This window comes from Bactrocera tryoni, chromosome 5 (assembly GCF_016617805.1).
Source record: "Bactrocera tryoni isolate S06 chromosome 5, CSIRO_BtryS06_freeze2, whole genome shotgun sequence".
In the NCBI taxonomy this organism is placed as follows: domain Eukaryota; kingdom Metazoa; phylum Arthropoda; class Insecta; order Diptera; family Tephritidae; genus Bactrocera; species Bactrocera tryoni.
Window position 1 is genome coordinate 34,753,830 of NC_052503.1, and position 19,326 is coordinate 34,773,155.

The 19,326-nt window shown below is 35.2% G+C and overlaps 1 protein-coding gene across 1 annotated transcript in view; it reads right to left on the minus strand.

Annotated features, from left to right (window-relative positions):
* LOC120777308 (calcium-binding protein E63-1) overlaps positions 1-17,061 on the minus strand; it is a 123,975-nt gene extending 106,914 nt beyond the window's left edge. Inside the window, exon 1 of the mRNA XM_040108547.1 lies at positions 16,955-17,061. Coding sequence (XP_039964481.1) covers positions 16,955-16,973 — 19 coding nt within the window. The 5' untranslated portion in view covers positions 16,974-17,061. The remainder of the gene's footprint in view (positions 1-16,954) is intronic.
* Positions 17,062-19,326: the final 2,265 nt, after the last annotated feature.

Here is a 19,326-nt window from a genome sequence, read left to right on the forward strand (position 1 = left end):
TGTTAAATAACAAGCGCATTGATATTATGAAATATTGAGCAAAAAGAAGACACCAACGCCGTTGAAATAATACACGCTAGCATATAACATTTATGTACATTTATGGTAAATATATACACTATATATATCCATATATATGTATATTTGCGTTATATGCAAGCAATCAATGCAGTAGAACTTTTGCAATGGCGAACTTGTGTGTGCGGCAAGAGTTCATTGAATGGCATGCAGAGAAGGTCACCTAACGGTAAACTGAAGAAGAAGGTGGCTATAGCGTCTGGCAACAGTGGCTAGAGTGGCGGTGATGCTGCATTGGCTATTGTCAGCACGGACGCACAATGGTTGCAATGCCGCTATGAAGGTGGCATGCCACGAAGCCACGCAGTGGCGGATGACGTTATTACGTGACGAAGGACGTGCTCTAATTTCTGCTGAATACACTAATTTTGCTTTCATTCTTATTATATGTATATGCATATATATACGTTGTTTTGCCATCTATGAATTATAAAGTTTTGCGGCGTTGAGAAGGAAAGCAATAGCGGCAGAAAAGGAATTTCAGTTGCAATACATATGTACCTATATATCCTAAACTAAAATGCAAAATAACATAACATCACTTTTCATAAGTTTACAGACATAGAAAAAACGAAAGAAACCAATAATATTGAAACAAGTTTGAGTTTTGTTTATAAAATGGTTACATTTGTTAGCGGATGCCGACAATTTTATGCCACATAGGGCTAATATGATGTAGTGAATCGTAAGCAATAAAAAACTCGATTGTTTTGCATTTTAAGTGACGTCTTTATATGTATATGCATCTATACTTTGTTTGAAAGTTACGTGCGCGCACTTTTAAGTTTAAAAACGCGCATATTTACTTATATACGTACATATATATTTTAGTATATAAGCGCTAACAATGCTATATGCTCATCTACAATTCAGCCTTATTTTACCAGCTAACTGTTTCTAGTATAAAACCACTTAAACGCCGCCACTGGCAAAAACAAAAAGCAAAATATTAGCGGCCGGCGCACCTGCCCGCCGCAGTCAAAATCTAGCCAAAATTCATCAAAATGATTAGGTAAATAAATTTTAAAATTTCCTCATTTTATTTTCATCACAAAAATTTACGCGTTTGCCAAAATTTCGCAACAAAAATTTTAATTTTTCAAAACACAACATTTTTGAAACCCAAAATTTAAAATTTTCAAACCGCAATATTTCGAAAACCCAATTTGTTTGACCGACCAACCGCGTAAACAATTATTTAATGTGCCTGTGTGTATGTGTTTGCGTTTGTTATTTTGCATTTGTGGTTCACAGCGCTTACACTTAGCGACCGTTTGTTGAAATATTTGTATTTTGAAAATTCACAATACTTCACATTTGAATTTTTACAAAAGAGTGGTGAGTCACTTTTGTTTCAGTTAATTTTTCGCCACACTTTATCGTGTTGTTATTATTGCTTTTATTGCATCACTATGTTGTGTTAGCATAACCGTTACGTTTGAATTAGCACCGTTTTGTGAGATCGGGGAGAAAATGCGACAAAAGCTGTTTGTTAAAATTGGATAATAAACGCTATGTCGAACTATGTCGTTAACCAGATAGCGGGATAAGTAGAGAGATAGAGAATTTTTCGAAAAAAAAGTTAAGTTATTTTGAAAATTTAGCTCAGTATTGTTAGGCTTTGATTTTGCTGCTCCGCTTTAGTCGTGTTGTCGAACGCGATGTCTTTCAAACACTGAAGCGTAAATGTGCAAGTGAAAAGCGTTCTTAGTAGCCGTTGCTTTCGTTCGTTGTGTTGGTGGTGGTTAGTCGTCGTCGTCGTTGTAGACGCATTCGTCAGTGCGTCGCCTCACGCTTTTTGTTCACATCTTCCAATCATTTCATTCATAGTAGTGACATCCATATAACCATATTTACGATTCGCTTTCGTTTTCGCAATTTTTCGCATTTTGCATTTTGCTATTTTGACATTTTCATATTTCTCGCTGGTTCGCAATTTTGTTTTCGTAAATTTTTTGTGTACAAAAATTTGTACATATGTATAACGGTATCTATGTATAGTATTGTATACTATGCATCTGCGTTAACACCCCCAAAAAGACATATGTACATACGCATATGGTATATGTATATACATAAAGGTGGGTATAAAAAATCGAAAATTTTTTTCGTTTGATACTCTGACAAATAGGTTTCTAGACACCTCTAAAGTATCTCGAAGTATGTGCTCTTAATTGTAACGGCTTAAAGCTATTTTATTTTTTCTTATAATCGGAAGACATCGCTTTAGCCGGCAAAAACAGCCCTGTTCAAAACTTTCGCTGATATTGAAGTGGCAGCTGGCCAAAATTGGCCTAAAAATCAATGAGCTAAAACGAAATATAAAATGATGTGCAGAAAAAAACAAAGCAGCGCCAAGACTGAAAATTGACCAATATGCAGTTGAAGCTGTAAAATCCTTTACTTAGCTGGGCTTCGAGCTCAGTAGCGATAACTTAAAAAGACTGAGTAACAATGATAGAATACAAGCCGCTAATAGGTTATCCGATTACTGCTCAAATCAAAACTACTAAATTGGCATTGTAAGCTGGCCCTTGGAAAATGGATCCATGTGTAGAAATTCACGCAAGTGAGAAGAGTTGTCTGAACGCCATTCACTTGGGAGTGATCAGTAACGATTCTTTTGCATTTGGCTCAAGCAGCTTACTACTTCCGGTCTTAGATCAAGTATCCTCTGTGTAACCAAAAATCGACTGTTTGAAGACAAGATAAAGTGAAAAGGCGAAACATACCTCAACAGAGTTGTGCGCTGGGTTTGGGATCCGCCACGTAAAAAAAAACCCAGTGAATAGAACAAAACAGCCTCGGATGAGAGACTCCTTTTTTGATGATGACAACTGCAAATGTATTAAGGATTCAGCCTTGAAATCGAACGCGGAATAACTCTTGCCAACAGGTGGTACATCGGACTCAGTAGCCAGTTGAGAAGTAAAGTCCTCTATCGACGAACAAAGACTAAATTCTGTAAGTTATTCCCGTCCTGCTATATGGTGCGAAGTCGATGGAACAATAAGCTGTACGAGATATACGACGACATTGACATATAGTAGTTCAGCGAATTAAGAGACAGCGGCTACGCTGGCTATGTCATGTCGTCCGAATGGAAGAAAGCACTCCAGCTCTGCGTGTATTCGGCGCAGTACACGCCGGGAGAAGTAGAGAGAGAGAGGAAGACCTCCACTCACAATACCAAAATTAAATGGATTAATGAGCTCTCTACAAATGTGTTCTTAGAGGTGTCTAAAAATAAAAAAAAAAATGCATTTCTTTCACACCCTAATGTGCACACACATTTACAACCTTTTCCGCTCCAATTTATATAAATACATACATATAGAGTATTTTCTTGTCTCCTCTTTCTATTGCATGCGCGTTATTATCATTTGACAAACATACAGCACCTTTGCAGTATTTGTCGCTAAGTGCATATTCTACTCACACACACACACATTTGCTTACCATATGACATAGTGTAGGCTGATAAATTAATATTATTTATCATATTTATTTTCCCTTCTTTTTCTTTCATTTCTATATTTCGCTTTTCATTTTAATTATCATTTCACTTTGTTGTTGCGTTCTTTGTTTTTGTTGCGCTGTTCTAATCAGTTCATTTCCATTCTCAACTGTTCAATAGTATTACAATTTTTCACCACATAGCATTCCAGTTGCTCTCAAACGCCGTGGCATACTCATGCCTGGAAATAGTGCATGTGGTCTCGCTTATTGTGCTCGTTTGAAAAAATTCTCCGTACACGTGATTTCATTGTTTTGGTTTTCATACAAGTACGTGTGTGAGCCGCGTAATCGACCTCTGAGCATTCGTTGTGTCGGTTGCCACATTCGTATGTGTAAGTAGATACGTATATGTGGATATGTATTCATAATTTGGTTAGCAGAAATGCTGGCAACCACCGAACTCCCTGATATTTGTTTGTTTGCGCACATGTGGGCTGATTTGTTTTTCATTATTCCCTTTTCTTTGTTTAAGTTTTGCCATCTCACTCCCCTTGGTCGTGGGCGTCTTTAATTTTTGTTCAAGCTGTCTTCACAGCATTTTATTGGACTGAGTATTAAGTTTCATTTTATGATTCGATTTCGGCAATAATTTTCTAACACACACTTGTAGACATCCATTGCCGCTATTCAGAAATTTTCCACATGCAGGCAAGGGAAAAATCCTAAGCAAATATATTTGTATATAAGTACATATACATATGTATATTGAAGTCATTATTCGAGGAAATAATAACAAAAGCGATTGAAAGTTTTAGGCACCCCTGTCGCCCTGCTTGCTAATCACATAAACTTATGTGTGTAGTAAATAAAACACATGTAGTTACTTAAAAAGTAGATTATCGTCTAGTGAATCAATAACAAATATATTAAATCCAAATAAATCAAATTATTGATTCTATTATCATTAAAAATTTCTCTTCTCTCTTTGAAGTGATTGAAAGTGGTAAAGATGGTCATAGGAGATATGTAAAGATCAATCACTAACTAAGCAACAAAACTTGAATGTAATATATTATAGAACATAAGCAAGTAAGAGAAAGGAGTGGCTTTTGAACTTTTAATTTTTTTTATCGATGGTATTATTGCGTTTTTGTCTTTAAACTAGGTCATCTTCGTGGCTCGATGCGATGGTGCACAATCATCGTGTAAAATCCATGAATTTTTCTTCCACAATTCTGGCCGTTTTCGACGGATGTGTTCCCGCAAACGCCTCAATAATGCCAACTACAACTCTTTACTGACCGTCTGTCGCTCCGAAAGAAATTCATGATGCATCAAACCACGAATATCGAAAAAAACAATGAGCATTACCTTGATTTTTGAGCGGCTTTGGCGTATTCCTTTTGGTTTCGACTCGTTTTTTTCCCCTCCGTCCACATAATTGTTAACTTGTTTGCACATTAAACTCATAAACCCATGTCTCACCGGCAGCTATAGTCATCTCTTTGAATATGGGAACAGAATTCGGACAATCAAGTATGTTGAAACAGAAAAAAATTCAGCTTTATTGGAACGAGTCCAGCAAGAACACGTTTCATACCCAAATATCCACAAAAATTATTCGAACGGTTTGGCGAAGGATCTCTCTTGCCTTTTCTCCTACACTTCCTTGATGATTTTCAATCACCATGTTTTTCACTTTTTAATATTTTCATCAGTTGAAGAGTTTTAAGGTCGTTCATCAACGATCTCTCGATCGTCTTTGAAGGCTTTGTACCATTCGTACACAATTCAACCAAAGAGCCGCAATTATGAGTTTTTTAACTGATTATAAAATATATCCTCTGATTTCCTTTTATTTAGACTAACTTTAATAGGACACAACAACCAAGTATGACAAGTTTCACTACAATGCCCAAAGTTTCGTTAATTCATCTACAAGTTTTAAACCGGCAAGGAATAAAAAATATGAACACCATTGTCCCCTGCGGCGGGATCCAAAATATATTTTCTTAAGCAGTTGTGAATTTCAAAAAATCGAATAAGTTTTTAAGGTGCTCTGAAGTGTAATTTTGTTCACAAAAAGCGACTCGTTTTGGGAAGCCGCCATTTTGTCAAAAATCAAAATTTGACTGGACCTTCGATTATTGTTTCTATTGTAGTAATATTTTTTTTTAATTTTTGGTTTTAATCCCTTAATTAACTTGAATAACTTCCTCACCGTGAGACCTCATTTTCTTCTTCAAACAAAAAAAAAAATAAAAATCACGGAAATACACGATTTTTCAGACTTGCAATCTGAGCTCTTAATTCGAGGGCCATGCTGTGTTCTTGATAATTTTTTTCCTCAAAATTCATTAATTCATACTTCTAGTTAAAATTTGAAATAAAATAAAAAGTCTGTTGATTTTCTTCCTAATTAAAATATTCCAAATGTAGCAAACATTTATTTGTGAGTTTAAATATATCAACCAGTATTTATTTATTGCAAAGAGTTACCAATAAAATCTCAATACTAAAAAAACTATTGTACTCAATTCAACTTTATTCCGGAGTATAAAAAGTTATATATTGTTTTATTGTACATATATTTATATTTGGTTTCATTTCACATCGAATCACCCTGTTAGGAACAAGCCCCTTATAACATATTATATATATATAAAGTGTTGCATGTGCAAACATTAACATATTTATATAATATATATATCTACAATCTCGTATTTTACTTCACTCACACACATACAAAATATTTGAGAACAACTTCCAATGACCTTGTTGTAGCTACATACCCACAGCGCAATTAAACGACGACCGCAAAAATTCGAACAGCGCAACCAGCAACATGGTCAACAGCGAACTTTGTGGGTTTACCTCCCACTCCGACGCATCAGTCATTTACAGACATACTTATATCATATTGCTGTTGGAAAGTAAAAGCGGCAAAGTGAAATCATATTCCAACACAACAAAAACAAAGCAAAGTGAAAGCATGTGGAGAGCGAAAAACAACAAAGAGAGTAGGAGGCGCTTGGAGAGAATTTAGTGTACAAGAGAGTAAAAATTCTGTTTGAAAACTTGCATTTTAGGGATGTTGATATGTGTGCGCAGGCGCCTTACAAATCTAACAACATGTGGTCGTTGTATGGAAGAGACAAAAAGCAATAAAAATATATACAAATGAAAACAGAATGCAAAGTGAAAACAAGTCGTTGGAAAAGTGCAGCGCTTATGCAACAGTTGCAACAAGACAACGAGCAAACGCTGGCAAGTTTTGCAACTAAATGCCAAGAAAAACACATTTGAAACAAACATTTCAATTAACCAAAGCCAATGGCCGACAAGGTACTTAATATGCGTAAAATTACATGCATGCGCCCATACAAACCAGTTGTACTAAGCTAGCGGATTTAGCGGGTAATCAGCTAGAGGCCAGCGCCATGGCTTGGCTTAATTACTCGAATTGCAGGCATAAAGTATTAATCTCAAACTGCGACAAGCTTAACAGAAACCTAATGAGCCATGTGCTTTAAATGGCTGAAACTTAAGTGAACAGACGCAATTGCAGAGAATAAAATCAAAGTCAAAGTTAAGTGATGCGCTCATTAAAATTCATTTCATGCTCTTATCACGCTAATTCACACGCACACACCACGCTTACGAGCTTGCCAAAAGCACGAGCTCAAGTTCAATGCAATGCCAACAAAAGCCTGTGGGCAAAGTTGTGTACCAAAGTAACTGTGAATATAGCAGTAATCGGGCGGAGTAGTCATGAATGCATGCGACAAACAAATATGCGCCAGCAAACAAAGTTGGGCCATAACAATCAGCCAACTAGATTTTTGTCCCGAGTTGTTGGCCGATAAAACGGGCAGCCAACAAAGTAATAAGGCAATGTCCAGTAAAAGACACGTGTAGCAATTTTGGGCACTCGAGTCGTGGTAACACATTTGTGTGGAGTCGTAAAAAGGTCGAAAGAGTTTCTTTGTCACTGTATTAAAATTATCTTATATCAAATTAATTTTATTAAATTTTTTATACAAAAAAATTAAAAATTTACACCAAAAATAAAAGCTTTAACAAATTATTTTAAAATTACGCATCGAATTGTTAATAAAATGTTTTTTTTAATGTTTTTACAAAAATTCTATTTTTCTCATTTGTTACTCGCAGCACCCTTTGAATTACCCTTACGTTGAACTCAGTAGCAAATCTAGATAACCCTTGCGCTAACTCTAACCGCTTTGTCTGCGTGCCGATACTAAACACCCGAAGTCACGTGTCGGCATCACATAAAACTGGCACATAAAAAACACGCTCTAATGTCCTTTGTTCCATTGTAAGCAGTCTGTCATGGCGTATACGTAACCAAACGTTTTATGCGTGATTTCATAAATGGTGAGAGCGTTTGCAATAATGCAAATCACTCCCTTGTTAGTATTTTATTTGCACTGCTGCTGCTGCTGCTCGTGTTTGCGAATAAATTTGTGGCAACAATCTTTTCAGGGCAACACATAAATCTCTGTCGTTCAGTGGGTTAATACGCATGTTTGCTGTGAATTTATTTTGGTACGGAGTTGCCTTAAAACAAGTTGATAAGTATGCGCGTATATTTCGTGAGCTTGCTTCACGCAGTCATGGAGCGAACTCTATTTTACTAATATTATATGTACGACATAACAATAATTTATGTATGTCACAGACATTTGCATACTCTTTATGTTTACAATTGACAATTTAGTTGAGTTAATTAGGTATTTTCGTGCCAATAAGTACAAATTTGAGAATATCGACTTACTATTAGTCATGCATTTTCTCAAAACATAACTTTTATTTGAGAAATGACGTTAGGGCGTTGAGCAACTGACGGTACTCAATGAGATTCCTTTGGCGTTCAATTATTTTAAGGGATTACATGGGTTTAAGGTTTTCAAAAAATCGAATTTTTTTATATTCTTATTAAATTATGTAAAACATCTCTAGAACATTGTCATAAATTTTCGGGTTGATCCGAGTAATAGTTTAGGAGATGCAGCCTCGAGATTTGTGTGCTGGAGGTCTTTAAATGCGTTTTTCTCGAAACTGTGTTTTTGAAGTCGGTTGGCAAGTTTTCGCGAGAACTACTCAACCAATCTTCTTAAAATTTTACACAGGTCTTTGAGATACAATTCTTAAAGACTTGGACGAAGGATGTTTTTTTGATAACAACTATTTGAAAATAGAAATTTTCACTGAAACTTTAATCTTTTGTAAAAATGTCCAATTTTCAGTTTTTCTTTCTTCGTTCGAATTCTAAGTTAGATTTTAACTAAAACATAAATTTTTTTACTTTAGATGATCCTGTAAGGAGTTATCCTGCTAACGCGGGCGCTTCTGTTTTCCGAGAGGTCACTAGAAATGGCTTCGCAATGGCCGAGTTTAAAATTTTTTTTTTTTCAAAAACTTCAGAATTTGTTTGTTAAGAGTGTATTCTTATAACATTTACAATTCTAGTAAAATATTTAATTTTTATATGAGAAAAAATTGTTGAAAAGAGCCTGCTTTTTACTTGAGGAAATTAATTTAATTCCTCAACATAGTTTTTCGAAAACAATAAATTTTTCTTTTTTCTTGCTTAAATGGGCTTAAGTTCCTTCTGGTTTGAGCTGAATCGTAGGATGTAGGCTTACGCATTGCTCTCAATTTTCAACTTTCCAGGTGACTTATCAAGAACTATCAATTATAGCCGTCTTCGATTCGACAAGCGTTACTCTCCAGCGAATCGAACAAAATATACTAGATGCTTAAACAAACGGGCAGTTCTTGTGGTGCAAACCTGCGCTATCATGTCTTCTGATGCAAGCGCAGCAGTACTATTTTGATTCTTTCTCAGGGAAGATATATTTTCGCGTTAAAAATGTTTTTGTTTACTATAAATTTCTATAATCGGTTTAAGGTCTTAAGTTTTAAAAATACAAAAAAAAAAATTTATTTTTATTTGTCATTTGAAACACTCACAATAGAAAAATTGATCTAAAGTATCCAAAACAAAATTTTATGAGTATTCGAACTCTCTTGCTCGAATTCAACTCCAGCAGAGGAACTCGTTTTAGTAGCTTTCTGGTGAACTCCAGGAGTATCATCGAAATATAAGTTTGTTTTTCCTTTGATGCAATATGGCTTCACAATGAAATATTTTAATGTCTGATTGTAGTTCCTAATTGGGGTCAGTAGACATAATCTAACCTAATCTAAAATTTATGAAGCTTGTTTACTGATTACCACAGATTAAGTTATATCATTTATAGCAACACTTGAATTATGTTACTTCGAATATCTATTTTCAATAGAAAATTACTGACACAATTCGTACTATAAAACCTCTAGGACAACAAATTTGGAAGATTATTTCGAGCTGCTTAGTAATGCTTAATAGTATGAGCATAAAAGGGTCATTTAGTAAGGAAACGACGTTATAAAATTCTAAGAAAGAAAACGCTCAAAAAGCCATTCGTTCTTAGAATAATGCTTGATTAATGCAGTCATCTCCAGGTAACTTTTTAGATGATATAAAAAATATTTCTATTACAAAACTATTGTCTTTTAGGCAATTTGCGTTCTTCAACATCTGTGAACTTTAATTCGATAAGAAATCCCTAAACCGATGATTAGTCGATAAGGATCCCATATTATTAACTGATTTGACACTAATACTGATCAGCAGCTTGGTTAGAATTTTAAAGAAATTCTCTGAACCGTTCTAAATGCAATCGGATCTGTGTTATTTCTATTAATTAATGTTAATGCTCTTAAAATAACTCAGGCAACGGAATTTACCGCTCAGCTATAATCCTTCATAAGAGACCTAGTCTTAATTTGCATAAAGAAATAATGTAAGTGACTAGGGTGATGATGAGTCAAGAAAAAGGTATTGAATTGGTATTATCGAAATTCTAGACAAATATCTCGAAAACAGCAAAAAACACACAAGAATGATGAAAAACAATAGAGGAACGAGAATGAGCCAATATCGATATTTGCGGCTTTATGGATTTTGAGTATTAGAAAAAACTATATAAGGTGAGACAATGATTATGAGTTTATCACAAAAGATTAGTTTTGTATGTGAATGATAAATTATACCTGATATTGTTTGAAACTTTACTAAATTTTATTATTCCATGTATGGAGGAAAAACATCTCCATCCTGCTGAATGGGAGTGAAACCATAACATCAAGAGATGGTCAACCCGATTCTCCAATCGATGCCGATGGAACAGACGTTCTTCATTGCCGGACAATGCTGGACAATGAAGAAATTCGAATAGCAATTACCCGTCTGAAGAACAACTAAGCAGCGGGGGCCAATGGACTGCCGACCGAGTTGTTTTAATCAGCTTCTTTGTAGAATATAGTCTGACGAAAGCATGCCTTGACAGCAGAAAAGGAGTTGTCTTTATTCCGGTATGTCTGAATTTGGTATCCCCGCAAAACTAGTACAGCTGTGTATACTGACGTTGAGCAGCACCAAAAGCTTCTTCGGAATCGGGAAGGACCTCTCCTAGCCGTTTAATACCAAAAATCGAGCTGCAGATCTGAATAGAAAAAATACAATCTTCTACAAGAGTATACAACTGATGACGTATGCCGATAACATCGATATCATTTGTCATAACAACCACAGTGTTAATTTTCTTTCTTCAGGTTGGGCAAAGAAGCGAAGTAAATGGGTCTGGTAGTGAACGAGGGCAATATGAAATATCTCCTGTCATCAAAGAAACTGTCGTTGCGACTCGCGACCAGGCTCCCACGTCACTGTTGACTGTCACAACTTCCAAGTCGTAGATAAATTCGTCTATCTTGGAACCAATGTTAACACCAAGAACAATGTCAGCATTGAAATCCAACGCAGAATAACTCTTACCAACAGGTGCTACTTCGGACTGAGTAGACAATTGAGAAGTAAAGTTCTCTCTCGACGTTCAGTCAATTAATATACAGCGCCTACACTGGCTAGGTCATGTCGTCTTAATGGATGAAATCACTCCAGCTCTGAAAGTATTCGATGCAGTACCCACCGGGGGAGGAAAAGAAAGACTTAAACTCCGTTGAAAAGATGAGGTAGAAAAGAGCCTCCCTACTCTCGGAATCCTCAATTTGCGCTAAACAGCGAAAAGGAAGAACTCGGCTATAACTGCGTAAGCGGTGTCTGCGATAATAAAGAAGAAGATGATTCCTTTGTAATTGCAGATGTAGAGAACAACCTGAATCGTTTAAAGGAGTCTTTTTTGAATTTTATCATAAAATTTAGCATAGTAATGTATATATTTTATATACAATCAGAAAGTAAAGATTTCAGCAAACATAAAACCTACTGACATTAAAAAAAAGTTTAAAAATTCACGTGAGAATTATTGTTTGAAAATTAAGATTTTTGTTCGTTTGCTCCTTATCTACAGCCTTACCACATAAGTTTTTTTTCTATGGAACCCGTAGTTTTACCGTAAATTGATAATTTCTATAATTTCATCATTTTCATAAGCTTTTGTTTGGTCTAGTTATAATATGCAACCTCTTTTCGTTTTTTATCTTTCTTTTCTGTAATATGCCATATCGACAATGTGAAGTTACTCATATCGCAAATCAATGTCATCTTTAAACCTTACTGCCCTCGCTAGTCACTTGAACAATGACAATATCTACAGATAAGATTTGACTCTTACTACTTGTTGGCAGAGCTTATCGCATCAAAAATTTAGTAAAATCATTTTGATTTACCTTAGCGCATTTTGTTTTCATTTGCCTCGTATTTTACATACAACAATAACATCAACAATCCATGTCTTCGCTGTGTTACCTGAGCTTGAGCCACCCGTGTATTTCGATATCCACCACAAGCAGCTTACACTTTTATCTTATGCTTGTTCAAGTGGAGAATTAATCACGCGCCTGTATAAATTAAGCAGAAATCTAATAGCAAACACGCAGGCAAGTCACAATAATCCCACAACGACAACAATTACTACAGAATGTGATCAACAAATGTCAACTAGCGGCAAGCATACAAAAACAAGTGACTACAAATTTATAACAAGTGATTAATTAAGTGAAAACAGAGCTAAGCTAATACTCGTACCACAATTAAGGTGGTAACTTTAATGAGTAAGTGAATTTCATACTTTTACTAATAGTCGCATAGATATGTATATAATTATAATGGTGGAGTATAGGCTTATATATAAGTTCAATGGTGGTTTGCGAAAGCAACCCCATGTGGGCTCTATTAAATGTTATTATGTGACAACATAGACAGACACTTTGTCGCCTACAAAATTTTCAATTAGACACGTCAAAATGATTAAGTGCGCCCGCAATGGCGTTCATATTGCCCACACGCAAGCTTCAACGCCTTCGCTTATGCTAGGAAAAGTGCAAGTGTGCTGAGCAAGAAAAATGAGTGTCGGCTGTGAATACAAATTTTCGGCAGCAGCTAATTAAGAGTCCGCTTACATTTTTGCTGTCACCAGCTACTAAATATTGTTGCTGTCAAGTTTCACTTTTTTAATTCTCATTTTCAGTTATTTATTAGCGTCAAAATGAGCATAAACCCACAACTGTCTTCAGAAAGAGTTACGAGAGTCTAAATATTTTAGCGCTAAGCTCAGTTTGGTTTACTTATGCGCAACAATAAGGCGTCATATTAGAATCCACACCGCTTTAGTAGCGCTTTTAAGTGGTCACACTGTTCGTCTATCCTCGAAGTGGTCAAATTTCAAGTACTAAGTGTGTAGTGAATTCAGAAAACATCACACGTCTGCTTGATTTTGTTGTAGTAGTTGTTGGTTTGAATAGCGAAAGTTTTCTTAACGCTGTTGTTATAATATATTGTGGATATGAATATTACGTTGCTATAAATGTGTTTGTGAATATTGTATGTAGTTATTAACTATAGTTACTGTCATCTAGCTCAAATGAACTGGAAATTGGTATAATCTTTGGTACGATTGTATAATCGCAAAGAAGTCTCTTTGACGGCGACATAAATCTGTCTAAATGCTTCAGTGCCAAATAACAAAATTATCATTTCATACAAGCTATCTGAATATTGGTTACGCCATCCAAATTATTTTTTATCCAAAACTGCACCTGTTGTATTCATATCCATATTCATATAATGATTGGATAAGTAACAAATAATGAAAAAGTTTGATACGCACATATCGAGGAAAATCCAGGTTAGGGAATATTAAAAGTTATGCGATAGCTGTTATCATTATGAATACATATATGCCAATAACACGAGGGTTGCTTTTTATATTTTGGGATTCAAGAATAAAAACAAATATTAATCAGCGAAAATCGCTTTATTGTTTTTAAGAATATTCTTCATTAAGATCAATACAAGTTTGCATTCGTTTGAACCAATTGTCGAAGCACTTTTGGAAATCTGAATGAAGTAACTTCAAAACATGCATTCTGAAAGCATCAAACGCCTCTTTAAGTGCCGAAAACGTTGACTTCTAAATGATTTTTCATAAAAATCCATAATTCATCATCTGTCGCGATGTCATAAGTATGTTTCGAAACACATTAACATTTCTCTCGATCAATCGACTCTAATCTTTTATTTTGAGCAAACCACAAATCGTGTGGAGTCCAACGTGAAAAAAGCTTCTACAATGTTCGTACAATATTAATTGCGAACAGCATCGTTTCGGTTTCGGGAATAACAATTGATTTTGAAGGGCCTTCACGAAACTCGTCTTGTAGGGATCTGCCATCTCGATTGAATTCACCATATTATTGAGAGACACTGTGCCTTAATTGAGGTGATTGATACACTGTTGCTGAGTTGAATTGTAAAAAAATAGTCGCGATTTAGCTCAATTTTTTGTTCGAGATGAATATTTTAAGTTACAAATAGAGCTCATATGTCAAAACTTTCTTAGTATGTATAAAATTAAATGAAAATTAAATAACTTTTTGATAACGTTGTGAGTAGCCAAAATGCAATTTTAGGGTTGTCAAATCGCAAAATATAAAAGGCTAGCTGTGTATGCGTTTTCATTTTCTTAAACAAGGAGTGTGTCACGCGACTTTTATTGGATTTCCGATAAAATAAATCACAATTATTTTATAATTTCTCTTGTTATGCCCAAATTGTCATTTATCTTATAGGAGGACTTCATTTAAAATTGGAAATAAAAAATTTAGTCTATCAAAAAAAAAAAAAATACTTTTTTTTAATTTTTTAGTTTTCTCGCACTATAGGTATATAAAAATAAAGATGACTGAAGAAAATGCAATTTTTATTATTATTTTATTAATATTATTTCTGTTTATATTTATACTCTTATATAACTTATATTCATATTGTAAATATATTTAACAAATACATACATAAATTAGAAAGCTAACATTTATTAATAATTTAAGTATTTGAAACTCTTATCAGAGTTAATAATGCTTTTAATACTTTGAGTACTCACAATTAAAATACGAGGTTCGTTCCAAAAATAACGGGAATTTTAAGATTAAAATTTTTCCGGTTTGGAGAGTCCTACTGTCGAATTTTTGTTTTATTAAGTTGATGTACATGCCCGAAGTTGTTAAATTTTCAGCTGTTCATTGCTAACTTTGACTGTGGTAGCCGCAATGGTTAGACGTGTTTTTGTGGAGTGGTTTTACGAGGGCTGCTATATATATTCTGGCCTAGGGCAACACTAAGTGTTGCCAGGTACAATCTGACATTTCCATTGGAAAGTTTGACATTTTTTAGCATAACATCACTCAGAAAGTTTTGTCATTTAATCGTGAATTGTTTTATTTATAGGGAATTAAGAAATGCATCTCGGCCAAAAAATGGAATTAACTCGTGAACATTTTCGTGCGATAATTTTTCACAACTTTCGACGTGGATTATCACGACAAGAGTGCGTCGATGAACTAAACTCTTTGTATGGCTATGAAGCACCATCCTATAGCTCTATGAAAAACTGGTACAACGAATTCAATCGTGGCCGACGCTCGCTCAAAGACGAATTCCGTGAAGGTCGTCCAAAAACAGCCGTTGTGCCAGAAAACATCGATGCCGTACGTGAACTGATAATGCAAGACCGTCATGTAACATACTTTCAGATAGAGGCATGCCTATGCATTTCTCCCACCAGCATACATTCGATATTGCATGAACACCTGGCCGTAAAAAAGGTTTGTTCTCGTTGGATCCCGCACAATTTGACAATCGCTCAAAAAAATGCTCGTGTGGATTGGTGTAAAGAAATGCTGAAAAAATACGATCGCGGTGCTTCAAAAGACGTTTATAAGATCGTCACAGGTGACGAATCATGGATCTATGCGTATGAGCCCGAAACAAAACAGCAATCGACGAAAAACAAAAACCTCATTTTCGTTGATAAATATGCCTATTTACATTATTAGGGCAGAAATATATATAGCAACCTACGTACCAAATAGTTTTTACGGGTTACTGTAACTGCTGATTTTGGGACACCGCACACGCTTTACAGAAAATCTAAGGTGTTTTAAAAACTATCTGCTTCTATATGACTTCGACGGATTCAAGGGGAACCGTAGTTATTTTCAATCATACTTTATAAAAGGTTACTTATTCCATAAGCTCATATATTGTGACAAAAAAGCATCCGGAAATTGTAATCAAATAATAAATGATATTAAAGAAATGTATTTTGATAAGTTGGTAGGACTGTCCTTAATTACTATACCAAATATGAGCGCGATCTGTCAACCAGTTTGTTCACAGCCGCTGCTTAAGTCGTTCCGGACGACTTTCGACTTCTTCAACTGTTAAAAATATTATAAAGGAGAAGGATATGATGCTTGAAAAGTGTTAGAGGGAGGGCAAGAGAGCTCGAAACCTCTCGCGAGTTCGTTCGAATGAGTTTAGTGGATATTTTGGGTAGGAAACGCGTTTTTGTTCGACTCGTCCGAAGAAAGCTGATTTTTTTCAAAAACAGCATCGAAAACAGCTAGATCGTGCGAATTCTGATCTTACATTCATGGACAGCACTATAACTGCCGACGAGACATGGGCTTATGAATTTAATATTCAATCAAGTCAAAAATCATCGGAATGGAAATCGGATCATACTAACATATAGTTCTTTCAGAGAAATTAAAGGGGTGTGGATGAAATATATATGTATATATTTTGTCATACATAATTAACGTTATTTTTATTTTATTGCTTTTAGTTTATGTATTAAAAATTTATTTAATTTAATATTTGCCTACCATTTTAATCAATTTTTAAGTAAATAAATATAATTAAAAAACTTAGTTAAAATCATTTGGACCACCTTAATGTCTAATACCTATAAGAATACTTCATAAGTACGTTAGACTAACTGTTCATTGAAAAAATAAAAATAATAATCTTCGGCATTTGAATACTTACAAATATCATCATTGCTCATATTTATGAAGCGGTCACACTGTAGTGAACCTTATCAGAAATTACACCGTTATCACAGCGGTCACAGCAAACTCGAAAATATGAAACTCAACCAAAACAAAGTTAAATGAGCGCGATATATTTGCCAATTGGCCACTTCAACGACAAGTTATAACTAGTAAAAAACGGCAATAATTCACCGTTTGGCTTCCACGCACTTATACACTAATAAACAAATATATAAGCAAACAGTTATATTTACAATGATTATAAACTATCAGTCAAAAAGTCTTCAACTTTGATAACTTTGATGAGTCAATTATGCACACGGAAATTAATTTCGAAAGCAAACAGCAAATTCAATATATGACAGGTGAAAATAGCGGATTTAATGAAGCAGTTTTAAAACCACTATTTTTTAAATTTATTTGATATTACACAAGGCTATTAACTAGTTCGAGATTAATTTCAAAATTTCAACGTGCAGTTTAAAAAATCATATATTTTTATACAAAATTTGCTAAAAATTTTCGGTTTTGAATTATTTTAGAGAATATACGCGCACAAACACTTTTAGCACATTTTCATGCCGCTGCGTGCATATTTTCCTTATGTACTCTGTCCGATCTTCGAATCCGTCAACTGTACTGGTAGATGCGATTCCACCGAAAACACGACACTTTCAACGGACAAAACAAAATTTTAATATGATATCGAGTAACAACAGTTATCACGTTGTTTTGCCAATGCGCCTCTTTATAACTGTGAGAAGTTCGGTGTAGCTTGGCTGCCTGGCAGTTTGATTGAACGCTTGTTTTTGGCAACACCCGCGCCGCTTGCTTATCTGCCTTAATATACGGAGATAAAGACTGTCTTCGGTTGCTGATTTCGTGGTCGAAATTATACCTGTTGCCTTCAGGCTTGTCAAGTGCCAAGTGGACCGGCCCATGCGACTAGGCGGTACGATCGTATCATAGGTAGCGGCCTGAGTGGCAGTGTAAATATCCATACACATGCATACTTACATGCCTGAATATAAATCATATACATATATTTACATACCTATATACTTTATGATATTAACTTTATGATACTCAAGTTATAAAACTAATGAATCTATATCAGTGTGGGTGTGATTAAGCACAAATTTATGTGGTTCATATATACTCGTATGTACATATGTATGTGTGTGTAGTTTTTCGCAAGTTATCAAATTTATGGTTGTCGCGCTGTCGCAGCCTGTCAAACCTTGTAAATATTTTATTCTAGCATATAAGTATACATACGCAGATATGAAATTTGTTCCGCTAACAAACGGTTGTGGACAGACAGAAGATTATTACAACAATAATTAAAGTATCAGGCGGCAAACGGATATCCCGTTATTATCACCTGTTGATTAGATTGCCATTAAGGCACGTTGTGGTGCGGGGTTAAAGAACTAATGAAGAACTAGATGAAGAAGAAACTATAATTCTCTGCTAGTACTAACTATGACACCATCACATCAGTTCTAAATGTGTACTGTCATTATGACTATAGAGCTCTCAGTACTCGTATAACACCAACGATGGCACTTAATGCTATTCTGCATATAGCGCCTATGGACATAGCCAGAATATGCATTACGACGAAGGTTACTATAAGACTCCGGTAAACAGGACAAATTGAGGTTGCCAGAGTGGAACATTTCGAAATCCTCTCTCACTTCGACTGTGCCTACTCCTAAAGGCATCTTCTTTCCACACATACCTTCGAGAGATATGTATGTATGTGTGTAAGGCGCAGTTGCTAGAGAAGAAGCGAAGTGTGCTTTTTTACGTTCAATCTAAACTCTTGTTTAAGAGACTAACAGACCACTGTAGTGTCATTTAAGCAGAAATGGCAGTCATTAAGGTAGCAGCAGATGTACTTCTTTGAAGTGCGGCTTTTTTTAGGCAGGTATGCATTCACTCCGATAGAAGAGTTGCTATACCTCCGTTCTTCGTGTACTCAGGCGCTGGATTTATGGGCCTCATAGAAGCTCAGCAAAGTTGCGAAAGCCTTGTGACCATCGTAGAAATGATAGATGTGCTAACTGGACATTGTCACTCACGCAGTGAGGATAATGAGGTGAAAACATCTAGACACTTTCTCGCTCGCTCTCCTAAACTGAAATCCTACTATTAAAAATATTTTGCTTATAGTGATTCTGAATTTGTTTAAGAATATATTCGAGTTTATTCCTTAAATACTATTACTATAGAAACTGGTAAGCCTGTGTTGTAAAAGAGCATTTAGCTGACTCATTTCTGAAGGATTTCGCAGAAATCCATTTAGACGGACGATAGAAGTGGTGATGAGTGTTCGTTTACATTGCGCTCTCATAAAATAGA